Source organism: Chrysochloris asiatica, unplaced genomic scaffold (genome assembly GCF_000296735.1).
Source record: "Chrysochloris asiatica unplaced genomic scaffold, ChrAsi1.0 scaffold00029, whole genome shotgun sequence".
Classification (NCBI taxonomy): Eukaryota; Metazoa; Chordata; class Mammalia; order Afrosoricida; family Chrysochloridae; genus Chrysochloris; species Chrysochloris asiatica.
The window spans coordinates 24,687,149-24,703,863 of NW_006408547.1; the positions used below are offsets into that span (position 1 = coordinate 24,687,149).

At 46.7% G+C, this 16,715-nt stretch overlaps 1 protein-coding gene across 1 annotated transcript in view; it reads left to right on the forward strand.

Annotated features, from left to right (window-relative positions):
• Positions 1-13,410, forward strand: part of TMEM255B (transmembrane protein 255B) — a 117,930-nt gene extending 104,520 nt beyond the window's left edge. Inside the window, exons 5-9 of the mRNA XM_006851552.1 lie at positions 2,113-2,193; positions 6,743-6,828; positions 12,212-12,371; positions 12,975-13,121; positions 13,363-13,410. Of these exons, the coding sequence (XP_006851615.1) occupies positions 2,113-2,193; positions 6,743-6,828; positions 12,212-12,371; positions 12,975-13,121; positions 13,363-13,410 (522 nt within the window). The remainder of the gene's footprint in view (positions 1-2,112; positions 2,194-6,742; positions 6,829-12,211; positions 12,372-12,974; positions 13,122-13,362) is intronic.
• The last annotated feature ends 3,305 nt before the right edge of the window (positions 13,411-16,715 follow it).

The following is a 16,715-nucleotide window of genomic DNA, read 5'->3' on the forward strand; positions in this document are numbered from 1 at the left end:
TACCTCTCCCAACACAGATTTGTTTGTTCTTCTGGCAGTCCATGGTACTTTGAATATTGTCTTCCAAAACCATAACGCAAATGCATCAATTTTTCTATGATCTTCCTTATTCATTGTCAACATCCATGTGCATATGAAGCAATGGAAAACACCATGACTTGGATCAAGTGTACTTTAGTCCTGAAACATGTCTTTGCTGTTAAACACTTTTAAAAAGTCTTGTACCACTTTCAGGACCTTCATTTGCTGATGGGGCACACCTTAAAATGAGGAGAAACAGTTGTAAACATTCATTAATAATCAGAAAGTAAAATTGTTTGAAGTATGAATCTAGGAAAATTGGGAGTTGTCCAAAATGAAACGGAACGCATAAAGATTGATATCCTAGGCTTTAGTAAGCTTCAGTGGACTGGTATTGACCATTTTGAATCTGACAATCATATGATTTATTATGCTGGAAATGACAAATTCAAGAGGAATAGTATAACATTCATTATCAAAAGGAACATGTCAAGATCTGTCTGAAAGCACAGTGCTGTCTGTGATAGGATAATACCCGTCCACTTACAAGGAAGATCAGTGAATACCACTATTATTCAAATTTACCCTGTCTTCTTAGATCAGGAGAAATAGCAATACGTTTAGAAATAATGCTAACACAGTAATAAAAGGAAAAGTCATTGAGGTAATAAATCATTACAGTTTACAGATTATACAGCTTTATGGCATCTTAAAATCTCTGTGTAATCCTTGTCCTCTATTTTAACAATTATGAGCACTTTGCAACTATCAGCTTATTGATCTGTCTACTTCACTGTCCTATAGACTCCCCAAGGGCAGGAACTATGTCTTGCCTTGGTATCATTATAAGTTGACATTTTGCTTACTCCATAAATGTTGGGATGGTTGGATGGATGGATGGATGGATGGATGGATGGATGGATGGATGGATGGATGGATGGATGAATAGTTGCATGAAGATTTGGATGCACAGGTGGATACATAGATGGATGGACAGGTAGATGAATGGATGATTGGATAGTTGGGTGGGTGAATTAGTTAGTCGGAAATCCTTTTCTTGCTACCTTTCAAGGAAGTGGCCAGTGGTGAGACATCTTTAGAGTGATATTAAAGGAGCGCACCTGGAAAGCCATACAGCATCTCCATTCAGTTCCTGCAGGTTGGCTGAAGGTAGAATGAGATGTGTCAGCCCTACCTGTGAGGACAGAATAATTGTACCCCCAGCGGGTTCTGCTGACCTGTTTTCTAGATGACACGAGGTCAGCTGCTTTGTCATGAGCCATAGTATTTCCTGCTTTGCATTCTTGGTTTGGCATACTCTGGTCTAAGTTGACGCCATTCCGTTAGGCTGAGAGTCTGTGGCGGACAAGTCCTAAAATTGCCTCTGGCCTCTCTTGATGTGAAGATGTTGTTGTTGTTGTCAGGTGCCATTGAGTCGGAACCGACTCATAGAGACCCCATGCACAGCAGAACGAAACAATGTCCGATCCTGAGCCAACCTCACTACTGTTGCCACACTTAACACCATCAATGATGCCAACTGGCCAATCCATCTCATTGGGGGTCTTCCTCTTTTTTTCTGACCCTCCATCTTACCCAGCATGACATCCTTCTCCAGCAACTGTTCTCTCCAACAATATGTCCAAAGTATGAGAGACGAAGCTTAGTCATCCTGGCCTCCAAGGAGCACTCTGGCTGCACTTCTTCCAATTAGATCTATTGGTTCTTTTGGCAGTCCATGGCACTTTTAGTATTCTCCTCCAATACCACAACTCAAAGGCATCAATTCTTCTACGGTCTTCCTTATTTACCGTCCAGCTTTCTCATCCATATGAGGTTATTGAAAATACCATGGATTGGGTCAGGTGCACCTTAGTCCTCAAGCTGACATCTCTGCTCTTCAGTACTTTAAAAAGTTCCTGTGCAGCAGATTTGCCCAAAGCAATACGTTGCTTCCGTGAGTGTTGATAGTTGATCACAGAAGAATGAAGTCCTTGACAACTTCAATCTTTCTTCATTGATAAGAATGTTGTTTATTGGTGTGAAGATAGAACTATTTAATTACATGTGTGTCTGTTTATTTGCCTCTAGGAACTGGGGCCACTCACCACTGGAAGATGCCAATTCTACTCAAGTGGGGTAGGATACCTATATGACGTCTACCAGACAGAGGTAAAACACCTGTTTATTTGATTTTTACTTTATGGATCTGACCATTTTTTTCTGTGTCCTGAGTCAAAATCTGAGTGTTTTTATTCTAATACTTGTTCCTGTCATCTCTTCTCTCCTTGCCACGGTGAGAAACATACAGGTCAGACTTTATTTTTGTGCTAGTGTTGACATCTTAATATATTGTATTTATTTTGAAGTACAGTTGCTCAGATGCCTTCTTTGATACATAACAAACAGTTTCCTGGACTCCATTTAGTTCAGTTCAGTGTGGCTTTTTCTCTTAGCATTATTTACTGACTTAATTATTAGAATAAAAAGTTAGGATAATACATTTACGTTGGCCAAGAAATTTCACTTTCCATAGGCCAAGGACATCTGAATTGTGATTGTATTTCTATTTCTAGCTGCATCAAAATGCCAGGGCTACTAAAGTACGCACTGATGTACCAACAGCTTCTAGACCATCCCCAAGGGCGCACAACTCTCTTTGACTCATTCGGAGGCCACAATTCTACTTCTGTGAAGACTTATCAGTTTAAATAAACACAGGCCTCTCATACCAAGGACAGATGGAAGAAAAAAAGTCATGTCAAGAAAACTGATAAACAAACCCACTCGGTTAATGGGATGCCTGAAGTCCCCCATCAGTCAGTTCTCAGATATCTCAAGAGCTTCTGGAAGGGTTCCACACTCTGGCACATTTCAAAGCAGAGATCATCTGTACATTGTAGAGTGGGGGTCATGAGTGTCCAGGGTGGCCCCATGCTGAAGACTTTGTGACCAGAGCCTTTGCTGCAGGTCTGGGAGACTCGTCTGCCCCACTCCATGGAAGATGGTAGATTTCTTTTGCAACTAGTCTTTGAGACTCAAGGTTTTCCCCCTGTCCCTGCCTTGACCTCCAGCCAGATTGGCCAGAAGGACACATCAAGTTCAGAGATGGTTAGAGGTAAAATGTGCCCACCCACCTGGGCCAGACTCTGCAGGTCCTTCCTGTGAATCACACCCTTCTCACCCCCGCAGGGTCTCCAGGCTTCTCTGCCACCTTCTGTGTGTGTGCCAGCTCCTTTTTGTTTTTCAGCCCCAGTCTGAGACTGGGGTCTTTCTCTCTAGTCCTTGAAGGCCCTTGTTCTTCACCTCCTCCATGTCTGTCCTCAGACCTGGCATGGACAGACTCCCGCCTAAACCGTATGAAGCTCCAAGACAGAATCAGGCTGCCCCTCATCTGGGAGTTCTCAGTCTCACAGGAACATGAGGGCCTGGACCCACCCCCAGATTTTCTGATTTCATTGGGATTTTCACTGTCCAGGTGGGTCTAGGTGAGTCTGCGGTTGCATGGCCCTGGTTGAAGGCCCTTGCTGTAAAACAGACCTTGGCAAGCTTTTTCTATAAAGGGCCAGAGAGTTTGTACTTTGTGCGTCTTACAGCTTCTGTAAGACACCACTTCACTTGTAGCTTTCAGTGCAAAGCAGCCACAGAGAGTGTGTAAACAAATGAGTGTGGCTGAGTTCCAGTAAGCCTTTGCTTACAAAAACAGGCAGCAGGCTGACTGTGGCTTGTGGCTACTGTCTGACAAACCCTCACTGAAACTGCTGTCGTCTGCTGTAGCTTTTGATGCTTCCTGTCCTGGTGTGGTGCTGTTGGAATAGCAGGAGACTGCTAACCACAAGGTCAGCTGTTCAAATCCACCAGCCGCTCCTCAAAAACACTATACAGGGTCACTATGAGTTGGAACCAACTTGAAGACGCTTAACAACAACAACAAACAGGCCATTTAACAACAACATACAGGCTATTGACCACCACCAGCAAAGACCCCTCATGTCTTAAACATTTTAGCTTTAGAAACTTCTCCTCAGGACCACTGTTCCAGGCTCCAGCTTCTCACCCAGGGGCTGAATGACTTCCACGAAAAGCAGCTTCCTGCCCCCTGACAGGGCTAGGTACAGAACCTCTAGGGGTTAACTGCAGCAACCACCAGGCTAGGAGGACATGAGCTGCACTGGGTTCCCCAGGGTGGAGCACGTCTGGTGAGACCGGGAGAATCCTAGCTGCAGACAGCATTTGTTTCTACAGGTTGGAAGAAGACACAGGGAAGCGTTGGCTAGCAGGCCTGCAGCAAGGCGGTGGGGGCATGCTCAGGAACTTGGCATCATGGAGCCTTGTTTGGGGTCAGGATTAGGAACCTGGCACTTATCTCCCGAGCTAAGTCTGTGGACCCATCTGCAAAGCACAAAATGTTCCTGCGGTGCCAGAGGCCAAGCCCACCCTCTCCTTCTTCCAAGTCCCCTCCCTGCCGCCCTCCCAGGCCTCCTTGTCCATGTTCCTGTCCCTCATACTGTTTTACGTGTCTTGAAGAAGTTGCTTGGGCTTTGCTTACTTCTCTGGATGTGTTTTCTCTCTCAGTTCTTGCAAAACATGTTTATTTCTTTTCCACACCTCTCTTTCTTTCCTTTTCCACTCTCAGGCTGCCTTGTCCCCACACCTACATGAGAGAAATGTCTTCTTAAAAGCCACCAGTGACCTCTTGTTTGCAAATTCAGTGGTATTTTCTGATTCCCCTTGATTTGTCTCTAGTCCAAATATCATTGACTATCCCGGACTCCTGGTGTGGTGCTGTAGGATCAGCATTGGACTGCGAACCACAAGGTTGGCAGTTCAAACCCACCAGCTTCTCCTTGGAAGCCCTATACAGGGTCACTGTGAGGCATAACTGACTTGATGGCCCTTAACAATAGCAACAACATCTCTATCCTAAAACTGCCTTTCTAGTGCTTTTTTGGGGGGGGACTCCTGGTTTGGTGCTGCAAGATCAGCACTAGACTGTGAATCACCAAGTTAGTGGTTCAAACCTACCAGCTGCTCCCTGGAAACCCTGTACCAGGCCACTGAGCCAGAACGGATTCAACGGTACTTAACAACAAGTGCTTTTCTTACTCAACCCTTTGATGGCTCATTCTCAGTACCGAGCACCTGTGGGAGAGCCGGATTCAGTGACGTCCTTTTGGTATTGGACAGTGTCCATCTTCCTGCTTGTCATTGCTTTCTGTGCTTCTTTTCAACCCCTCCCAAAGCTCTCTGTGCCTGATGACAGTTTTCTCTGAGCCCCAGCCTTGATAATCCAATGGTCCATTAGATACTCATTTGGATAATTTCTCCAGACCACCAGCTCAATTTACGTAAGACTTAATGTACATCGTTATTCTGTCCATAACATCATCCAAAGACCTGGGTTCATGTTCCAGCTCTGCAACTTTCTGCATGACTGTCAGCAAGTCACCTCGTCTTCCTAGGGCTCAGTTATCGTGCCTGGGAAAATGAAGGGTTTTGACCTCTTGTCTTTGCTCTTTAACATTCTGTGAGCCAATCGATCTTCTGACTTCTTGATTTCTGGGGTCAGAACCATGATGTTGCTTTTATTCTTGCCATCGCTCTTGCCTTTGTATCTGCTGATGATGTTCCTTCAGTTGGTTATCTGTAACTCCCCTCCTGTGTTTCTTCCTCATCAGATCAGATTTCATACTTGGTCCTGTCTCTGGCCTCCTCTCCTTCTAGACCATTGTGTGTGCTAACCTCACTGGGTTTATCTTTCTACTACAGTTTCATCAGGCCCCACCCTCATTCCCATAATGCAATGGCTCCCCATTGCCAAGGGTGGTGATTTTCAAATGTTAGCCACAGAACCCTTGAGCGAAAGGCCATGTGTGAAGCAGACAAAAGTAAAGTTGTTTTAGGTCAAGAGTGACTAAAGTAGGACCAGATGTCCACCCAGAGACCCTCCACACCCTCAAGGGGGCCTCCTCTGGACCTTCCAGAGTTCTGAGCAGACCTGCTTTTCCAGCTGGTAACTGAGGGCCATGCTGAGGGAAGCTCTGAACTGAGAATTGGAAGATGTGGGTTAGCAGCCCAGCTCTTGATTCAGTGCCCACGAAGCCGTGAGAAGCTTCTTACCCTCTCTAAATCTTAATGTCCTTATTTCTAAACTGGGGGTGATGAAGCCTGGCCTTCCTATTTCACAGATGTAGGGGGGAGGGTCACACTGTCAACTTTACCATACATCTCCCTCACATCAAATAACTCTGAGCAAGTGAGGTAGGTTGGGTGTGTGTTTCCCATTTTTATTCCTTTACCATTGGAAAATTTCTCTAAACATGTTCAGTTCCAATATGAGCACAGCTGGCACCGGAGAGAAACCGTGTTAAAACAAGACCGTGTCTGCTTGGTCAACTCGGAGGCTCCCTGGAGCTGTCTCATGTCTGGGTGATTCTTTGCCTGGCCAGAGCAAGTAACTGCTGGCTGCCTGGACGCCCCTCTGCTTAGCTGAGCCTTGGCCTGGTTTGAGCTGATAACTTCCTCCTGGAAGAGGTGGACCCTGCCCCACCCAGGAACCAGAGCGAGAATCGGGGTGTCTGGGCCAAGGCTCCCTCTCCAGACCCGAGGGGGCTGTGGGATCCCTTTCAGCTGCATCAGAGGCTGCTCTGCCCAATACTTGGGTGCGTGGGCTGAAGCGGTGGGCGCTCGCTTGGTGGACAACAGGTCTCCCTGCTTACAGGTCACCTGCCAATCCTTGAATGGCCAATGCCAGTTGAAAGTGAAGAGCAACACCTGCTACTGCTGTGACCTCTACCACTGTGGAAGGTAAGTGCCCAGGGACCTGCCGTGGGTAGGATTTGCCCTGGACGCAGTCTCACCAGGCTTCTCCTGAAAATGAGTACTTGTTCCACATTATTGTCAAGACTTGGACAGCCCTGGGTCAGCAGCCACGGAGTCCTGGGGTGGCGCTCTAGGATGAATAGTGGATTATTAACTGCAGGGTCAGTGGTTCAAACCCACCAGCTGATCCTTGAAAACACTGTACAGGGTTGCTGAGTCGAAACCAACTCCACACACTTAACAACAAATGAAGCAGTCGTCTCCCTCACATTAACTTCTCTGTAGAGCCTTGTGGAGAATAGGCTGGGATACAGTGAGGGAGCCCCCCAGACAATGTGACCCTGGAATGTAACACTTCCATAATAGGGTTTCTTTCCCAGCCTGTATAACTCTACAGAAACAGAAAACCTTGTCTTTCTCCCACAGAGTGGCTGGTGGGCTTGAACCGCCAACCTTACGTTTAACAGTGCTTATCCTACAGCACCACAGGGCCCCGTTTTATGCATCAGGCAGGTTTTTTTTTTTTTTTTTTCCTCTCTCTTTCCCTTCTTTCCTGATGTGTTATAGCCACATCACCTGATTTAATCCACAAACATTTAGGTAAGGAAAAGTTACTGGTTCCATTTTATAGATGAGGAAACTGCAGCTCAGTAAAGCTGGGCAATCCCTCCAAGCTGACTATTCGGTCCTTAAGGCTATGCTAGCAAATGACCACAAGCCTAGCGACTTAGATCCAAGCTATCAGTGTGTCTCCTGTTCCTGGGGGCTACAAGTCTGAATCCAGGTGCTGACTGGGCCTGCTCTCCCTCAAGGCAAGGGCAAGACCGTCCCTCATGTCTGCCAGCTTCTGGTCCCCAGGCGTTCCGTGACTCGTGCCAACATGACTCCCGTCTCTGCCTCTGTCTCGACACGCGTCTTCCCTGTATGTCTGTCTGTCTCTGCTGCTTTACATTTTTTTGTAAGGAAACCAGTCAAATTGGATTAGAGCCCACTCTGCTCCCATGTGACTGCATGTTAAACTACTTCTGCAAAGACCCCATTTCCACATAGGTCACTGGGGTTTAGGACGCGAACCTACCTGTGGTGGGGGTGTGCAGGGCAACTGACTCCCCAGCAGTTGTGTCATTAGTGAATGTTGGGGAGGGGAGCTAACCCTGGGGACTCCCAACCTCTTTGTGGCCCCATCACACTGCCTGGCAGAATGTCCAAAGGGGAGAGGCCACCATGCTTACTGCATGTTCAGGTTACCTCATGGACATGTGGCCCCCTGTTCCCACCCAGACTGTGTAGACCCTCCTGCCCTGCAGTAAACTGTCCCCTCTCAGACAGGGATGCTACAGTCTCTAAACTCATGGTTCATGATGTTTTCCTTGTTGCGACAGCACAGAAAACAATTGTGTACACTGTTGAGCTCACTGGTGAGAATATAGAAGCTATTTGTCTCAAGGTACTGGCCAATGTGGATCCTGCTTGGCCAGGAGGGCCAGGGTGGGGTGGGGGCGGGGACACACCTATATTGGCACACCTGTTACTTGTTCTTGGTTCACCTGTGTACCTGGGTATACCACTTGGGAAACTCTAATTCTAGCCAACCCTTTCAAACTTAGATTTAGTCCCCCCGAAAGGGGACGGTTGCTGTTGTGAACTGCCGTAGTCAGTTCTAACTTATAGCTAGCTACCTGGTGTGGTGCTGTGGGTTAATGCACTGGACTGCAAGGTCTGTGGTTCAAGCTCATCAGCTGCTCCTGGGAAACCCTATACAGGGTCGATACGATTCAGAACCGACTCGATAGTACTTAACAGCTACAACAACCACTGTGTATAGGGTTTCCAGGCTGATAAACTTGAACCATTGATCTTGCTGTTCATACTGACCTTGTGGTCCAGGTGGAGGGAACCCCAAATAGTTTGGGGAAATGTCTCCTCCGCTGGGTGGAATGTTATTGTTAATGACATTGAGTTGCTTCTGATTCAGTGACCCTCTATAAGGTTTCTGAGGAGCAACTGGTGGGTTTGAACTGCTGATCTTGAAAGTTAGTAGTCCAGTGCTTATCCTACAGCACCACACCAGGATTATAGCACAGGTAAAGGGGTTAGGATTTACAACACATATTTTGAGGGGAAACAATTCAACCAATCCATTCTAGGGGATTAGTACAACAGCCTTTTCCCACTGTCTTAGAAAGATAAATGAATGTTTCAAAAGGCTGCCTTACCAACTCATTCCCTTTGAGTTGTAAAGGATTTTAATTGGAAGTTGCTGTGGATCTTGCCAAGAGTTATTTGCAACTTCAGGTAAAATGAAAACTTCATTGAGCAGGAGGGGCAGCGTGTGGGCTTCTGGGTGGAGGAGCCCAGAGTCCTCCCTCCCTATGGCTTCAAGAACGTTGTTGTTGTCATTAAGTGCTGTCAAGTCGGTTCCAACTCATAGTGGCCCTGTCTAGGGTATTCGAGGAGCACTGATGGGTTTGAACCCCTGACCTTTTGGCTAGCAGTCCAGTGCTAACCCTACAATACCACACCATGAGAAGTGATGATTTTGAATGTTACTAGGTTTCCGTAACACAATGGCCCCATATTGTATTGTCTGACCACTCCTGAGAAATGCTACTTACTATATTCTCCTCTTGGGGATCCCCAAGACACAAAAGCACGTTAAAAGTCGGAGGAGCCCAGCAAGAGAGAGACCCTCGAATTCCAGGTTTCTCCCAACTTTTTTTAACTTTAATTTTTTTCTTTAATTAACAGCTAGTCTCAAGACTATGTTATATTCCTTGGGGAAGATTTGTTTAGGGAACTGTCTCCAGAAAACCCTAGAAAATTCACATTACAGGAAGAATGAAAGCATTGGGTCTCTTTCGAATGCCCACACTGATTCATGAGTATGAATCAGAACTGAACTAATTACAGAACTCTATAAAATCTGTGTGGCGCCGTAGGGTAAACTCGCCAGCTGCTCCTCGGAAACCCTATCAGAGTCGCTGTGAGTCGGAACTCACTTAACAAGAGTGGACGGCTCTTAGAAGTTCAAGATGGTGCTCTTTCATACATTTCCTGCTGTGTGGTCTGCCTGAGACGCTCTGAGAATAAAATGCTCAGTAAATCGCAGGGACAGCTTGTGTCCATCTCAGGGCTCCTGACATCTCTCCTGTCCAGCCCAGCTTGTCACAGGCGGCAGGCTCTGGTGTCATTACTGCGTTTTCTTGATTCCCCAGGGCAGCTGATTTAGCTGAGCCCGGGACATGTTCTCCTAAGGGGTTCTTTCCTGCTCAGCTGAGTCACCTCGCTCCTTAGAGCCTCCTTAGCCCGCAGCTACTCTAGAAGTCAAATCTAAGCCCTTAGCTACTAGCACTTAGTGTGATGAATGCAGGACCGTGAGTGGACGAGAAGAGCAGGTGGTTACTTTTAGGGGCAAGAGCAACTCGAAGGGAAAATGGCTTCCTCAGGTGGTTGAGCACACCTCACAGCGCTTGTTGGCTGCCTCGGCAGCTGAGCCACATCGTGTACCACTTAACACTTAAATTTGAGTCTTGCTACATTCAGCTGATGCTTCAGGAAGGTTCGTCGTCATCATTGTAAGCCAAATGCCTGCATAGGGGAGGTTGATGGTTGATGGTTATGTGCCGTGGAGCCGGTTCCAACTCATAGCAACCCTGTACAGGGTTTCCGAGGCTATACATCTTTACGGGAGCAGAAAGCCTCATCTTTCTCCTGCGGAATGGCTGGTAGTTCAGAACTGCTGACCTTGAAGTTAGCAGCCGGATTCATGACCACTATGCTACCAGAGCTCCTTAATGCCTGCATGGGGTAGGTTCCTAGAAAATATTTAGCCAACAATAAGTTAATTGGTTGTGCTACCTTTGTTTCAAATATAACCAAGATGATTGGTTTCTATAAATTCAAGATAGAATTATCAATTGTCTTTTAAATACTGTATTAAGAGTTTGGACAGAATAGTAATGCTATATCATGTAATGCCAGCAAGAAGTTTCATACTGACTTCATGGGGTCTCCCACTCCTAAATCACTGGAGACTCTGGAGGTTTCAGCTGTATTTCAGCACCTATAAGGTGCTGTCCTATTTCTAGCCTATAAGGTGCTATCTTATTTCTGTCCTATGAAGTGCAATCCTATTTCCACCCCAAAATGGGGGAAGAGTATGTGTGTGGGTCACTGGTTGGGCTTCTGGGATGTTTCTTTGTTCCTCAGGGCTCTTTTGATGTGAGTCTTCAGGCCTAGCCCAGGCTCTGAACAGACCACCATGGTCTTTTGAGGGAGAACTGTCCTGGAACTTGGGGGCCATACTTGGATCCCTCTTGTTTCATGCTGTCATACCCAGTCATGGTTTTCCTCCAGGGTGGCAGGGCTGAAGTGAGCTTCAGAAGTCAGCTTTTATATCCAGTCTGCTCCAAGCTCCCACCCGCAACATGAGTGTCCTCTGGGTAATGTCATCTCAGGGACCTCGCTGCTTCATCTGCCCTGGCCTCTATGGGAGTCAATCTCCCTGACTTCCAGGAGAGGAGTGACTCCTTCCTTCTCAGAGACCCTGGGCTTGTTTGTCTGCCAGTGGTCTCAGGAACTGCAGCCACGCCAGAGTCCCCAAGGTTGCCAAATGCTCAGCCTCTCCACAGCCAAGAAGACCCCTCAAAGGACCCCTCCAAGGACACTGACATGCAGGTCCTCATGATTCAGAGAAACTGGTCCCTGAAGTAGGGTTTTATTTGAGTCTAACACTCAGTTCTTCAGCCCTGTATTGGCAGTGTTATTGTTAAGTGTCATCGAGTCGGCTCTGACGCTATGTAGGCTTTTCAAAGAGCAACTGATAGATTTGAAGCACAGAATGAAATGCTACCCTAACCCTAACCCTCTACCTTACCAAATACAATATCTTCTCCAGTAAGGTTATCTAATGATAACTTTCAACTATGAAGGGCTATCGTCCTTGTTAGACTTAATGTTGCTATAAAGTGGGACCATCAAGGACAGAAATGTTTGTCCTACAGTTTTGGAAGCTAGAAAACTAAGTTTAGGGCTTTAGCTCTAACCCCTAGTGTCTGGGCCTCCCTTGGTCTGCAGATGGGGCATTTCTTACATCTGTAGGTATCCATGTCTGTTCTGCTCGTTTGTAAGACCCAGAAGGGATTAGGGTTAGGACCTACCTGACTCTGGTATAACCTCAGTGATATTTTTTAAAATCCTATTTACAAGCAGACTCAGAAAGTATTTAGGCTCAGAAAATAGGATTTTTTAAAATCCTGTTTTGCAGGTTTAGGAATCAAGACATCAGCATTTCTTTTGTAGGGTTGGGGGACATAATTCAGACCATAGCAGTGATGGTCAAGGTGTTGTTTTCTTTCACCGTGTGCAGCCCAGAACACTCTCCAAGCTACTACGAGTTCGTGGGAGTCAGCACCTGTCAGGATGTGATCCACCTTTACCGGCTCCTGTGGACATCGACGGTGCTCAACATCATTGCCTTGTTCCTAGGCATCATCACTGCAGCGGTCCTGGGGGCCTTCAAGGACATGGTGAGTTGGAAGGTTCCTGCTCATCTCGGTCTTAAGTGATAACACTGTTCTTTCTACTACAGGGACTTTGAGGTGCATTTTCTCTGTGAGTTTGGCAGGACCTGTCTAATCACCCTCATTTTCCAAGTCAGGAAATAGAAGCTCATGGATATTACTGTTGTTAAGTGTCATTGAATCTGGTTTGGGGAAATGTTGTTAAATGGTGTCTAGTGAGTTGCCATCAAGTCCCTTAGACTCATGGCGAGTCCGTGTGTGTCTGAGCAGAACTGTGCTCACAGGGTTTCCAATGGCTGGTTGTTCTCTGAAATGGACGCTGGGCCCTTCCACGGTGTCTCTAGGTGAACTCAAACCTCGAACCTTTCCGTTAGCAGCTGAGCACACTCATTTGTACCAGCTGGTGATCTCCCCCATGCAGCTTTCTCATAGGATGGTGGTTCGCATAATGTGAGTTGGAAACCACTTTTCTTGAGTGACTTGAAGTTGTGATTTTTCAAAGGCAGGGGGATGGGGCATGAGGCTGTGCTGTGGCTTTGACAAGAAAAGCAAGCTGAAAGCTTCCTCGGCTGTTGGGTGCTGACTGACACATCCCTTCTTCTGTGGCAGGTCCCTCTGTCCTCCCTGGCCTATGGCTCCTCCTCTCCTTCGCGGATCCTCTACAATTCCTCCCAGCAAGTCCTGACCTACCCGAGCTTCTGCCCATCAGTAGCAACCATCGCAACATACTCGTCCTCCTACCCTTTGCCTCTCCAGGTACGGTGCCTAGAGTAATTGTCTGTGAGGGTGCTTACTTCATGCTGGGCATGCTAGAGGCATGGCAGGTCAGGAGTGGAGAGGTTTGGAGTTGGAGGAAGATGAGGAAATGGTCCCATGGCCTCTCCTCTCTCAGATTCATGACCTGGTTGATGGTGGAGTCCACATTAACTAGTAAAGGTTTGGGCATGGTCTGAGGGAAGACATTTCAGGTGATCACCAAACTATCCCACCATTATAGACCATTTGTGACCGGATTGTCATTTTGGATGCTGTTTCCTTTGTGTGATCTAAGTGGTATAGCCATTGGTGTTCCTCCAGCATCTAGTTATTGTCACCAAAGATTGAATGCTGGTCAGAATGATGGGAAACGCAGCTCCAGCTGCCTGGGTAGTTGAATGCTCTGTGAGCACAACAAAACATTGGGAAGACCTTGTACCCTATGAGTTCGCCAACTTCGTACCAATTTGTACCTGAAACAACAGAGATTTCATATGGTCCATCCTAATAGATTGCTATGGACCCATTTGCCTTAGGCACTATTATAGGAAGAGGGGCATTTAGTGGTGGGGGCAGAGCTCTTGTTAATATCATAGCATTTCTGTTAGCAGTTTCAGCAGCTTCCTTATATGCTACACCCCTCCTTTCATGGCTGTGGTTGAAGGAGACCCAGATAATCAACGGTCAGTTTATGATTATCAGCATTGGTTATTGACTCCCGATCTGAGTTTGCAACCTCAACATTATTGACACTTTGGCCTGGATGTTGTGTGTTGTGAGGGGCTGCCCTGTGTATTATAGAAGCTCTGGTAGCTTAGTGGTTACAAATCGGGTTGCGAACCTTAAGGTCATCAGTTCGAAACTACCAGGTGTTCCTCGGGAGAAAGATGAGACTTTCTGCTCGCGTAAAGATTTACAGCCTCGGAAACCCAATGTAGGGTTGTTATGAGTTGGAGCCGACTCCACGGCACATAACAACAACAACGGCAGCATCTCTGTGAGTCGTTACCAACTCGATGGCACCTAACAACAACACCGTTTCCGCACTCTACCAGCTATGCAAGCAGCACCCTCCCCCTGCCCTCACACAGTGTGTGAAAATCAAAAATGTCTCCAGACATTGCCAAATGTCCACTGGGGGCAACAGCAGTTGAGGTCCACTGCTATAGACAGACTGATGTAGGATTTCATTTTGGAGTGTGAGGCAGGACTTGCTTACATAGAGACAAATAGACTTTGTATAGTTTATTTACCAATGATCATCATAGCAGTGGCGGTAACAACAATATATGCATGTACGGTGTCCTTTATGTATCAGGACAAGTTCTAATCAGTTTATATATATATTAAACTAGGTAAAGTATGCATTTCTGTGTTCATGTAGGCTGAATACGGGAGGCTTCGATTTGGGTAATTTTCATAGAATTACTTGCACAAAGAAGCCAGCACCAGATGAACTATACTGACCGGAAGTAAGGCTTTGCTTAGAAAAAGGGGCTATTTTAGAATGAGAGCTTGGGAAACCTACCAGCTGTGGACTGTCCAAGACAGAGAGTGATCTGCCAGGCCCCTAAGATTGAGACCCCCTAAACCAAGTGCCCCTTCTGAGCCATGACTTTAGTGAAGCCTCCAACTGTTGCTGTTGAGTTATTTTTGGTTCATGACGCCTCCAGGTGTTTCTGTTCATGATACTCCAGGTGTTTCGGTTCATGATGCCTTCAGGTGTTTCAGAGTTGAACTGCTCCAGGGAGACTCCTAACCACAAGATCGGCAGTTCAAACCCAGCAGCTGCTCTGTGGGAGAAAGATAGGATTGTCTGCTTCCATAAGGATTTACAGCCTTGGAAACCTTATGTAGGGTCCTTGAGGTGAAATTGGCTTGACAGCAGTAGGGTTGTGGTAAACTTTTAGAAGGAGGTGACCTTTCTTCTGAGTGTATCCGAACGGCCAAGGTTTCTATTAGTAGTCGAGTGCTTAGTCGTTGGCGCCACCCAGGGACTTCTGTGATGATCTTAATCCTGACATTTGATTGTCAACATCCAAGGAGCACTTTAATGTAAATGGCAGCTTTTTATCCTGAAAGTTCCTTGTTCTCTGGAAAGTTCTTTTTGTGAGGTAAAGAAACACAAATCCAGGAAGTCACATTCCTCCCATTAAATTCATACCTGGTTGGTTTACCTTTAGTAGGCATGAAGATGGAGAGTGTTTTTTACCCTGGATGTCAGAGCCCCCAACACACACCTCCTCCAACAATGTGTGCTGCCCGGGTCTTGGGGAAGCCAGGTTCCCCTCTTTCTCCACATAAAGTCACTGGTCCTGGTATCATGCTGTAGGATGATACCTGCAAGGTCGGCAGTTCAAACCCACCAGCTACTCCTCAGAAACCTGATAACAGGATCATTATAAGTCAGAACTGACTCGGGTACTCAACAACAACTCCCTCTCACAGGGTGGCAAACTGAGATGGGGAGATGTTACTGTATTTTTCAAAACCATGTCCTGAGAAAAGTCTGGTTCCTGTAAGAGACCCATGGAGGATTCTTGTTTTTAGGGCACACAAGGTCCCCTAATGACACCCTTGACTCCAGGGTGTGGACTGGCTTTAGAACAAATCTTACCCATTTCTGGATAATTCCAGGAAGGAATTATCCCTGGGTTCAGAAAGAAGAGTTGTCTCCAACAGCCCAGTCCAGAGCACCATTAGAGGTCCACCAGCGTAAGTCATGAGGGGTTAGCTCATCCCTTGATTACCACAGGGCAGAGCCTTTCTGGAATCCCAAAGAACTTCTCCTGGACCATCCTCTGTCCCCTTTCATCTTCTTCTTATCTCATGGAGCTACATCTATATCTTCCCCCTTGGGGAAGTCCTCCTTCCCTGGTTCCCATTGTGAGTCAGACCCTAGCTTGAGGGCTGGAGTCTGCTTAGCCCACCTTCATCTGCATTAACTGCAAGTGAATTTGCAAACATGTAACATTAGACCCACACTCTAGCTGTTTCCCCAGGAATTCTGGGGTGGACAGGTTGTGCCACGCCTTAGCTGGTTTGGTCATTTGGATCCCAAGTATCCTGGCACAGACAGAAGAAACAACCTCCACATTTCCAGAATCATAGCTTTGATTGGCCTGTTCCATAATTTACATTGGCTTTGGCCACATCGATATCAGAAGCCTAAGCAACCTCCTCCCAGACATAAGAGAAAATGAGAAGTTAGGAAACAGTGGTCCATATGAACGGCATCTTCAGTGAGGCCCTTTCCTCCTTGTCAGATGCATGGAGTCTTGGCTGCCTTTTATCACTAGCCAACACCTCTCATCATCTCTGTGGCTTCTGATGTTGTTGAGTGCCTGTCCTGGTACTTCAGCAAGCATGGGCTCTGAAGGCTCTGGCTCAGTTACAGCAGCAGGGCCCCTTGGGAACCACAACTGGTGCCCTTCCTGTCATAGCCTTGGAGGAAAGCCGCAGCAGTCGGCCTGCATAGAAGTCTAACTCCTGCTTTCAGTTCCCTGACATGTTGGCTTCGAGCCCTGGACCGAGTAGTCTACTCCTGCAGATTGTTTGGTCTCAGGAGGTAACTGCTATTTTCTTTCTTTCTTT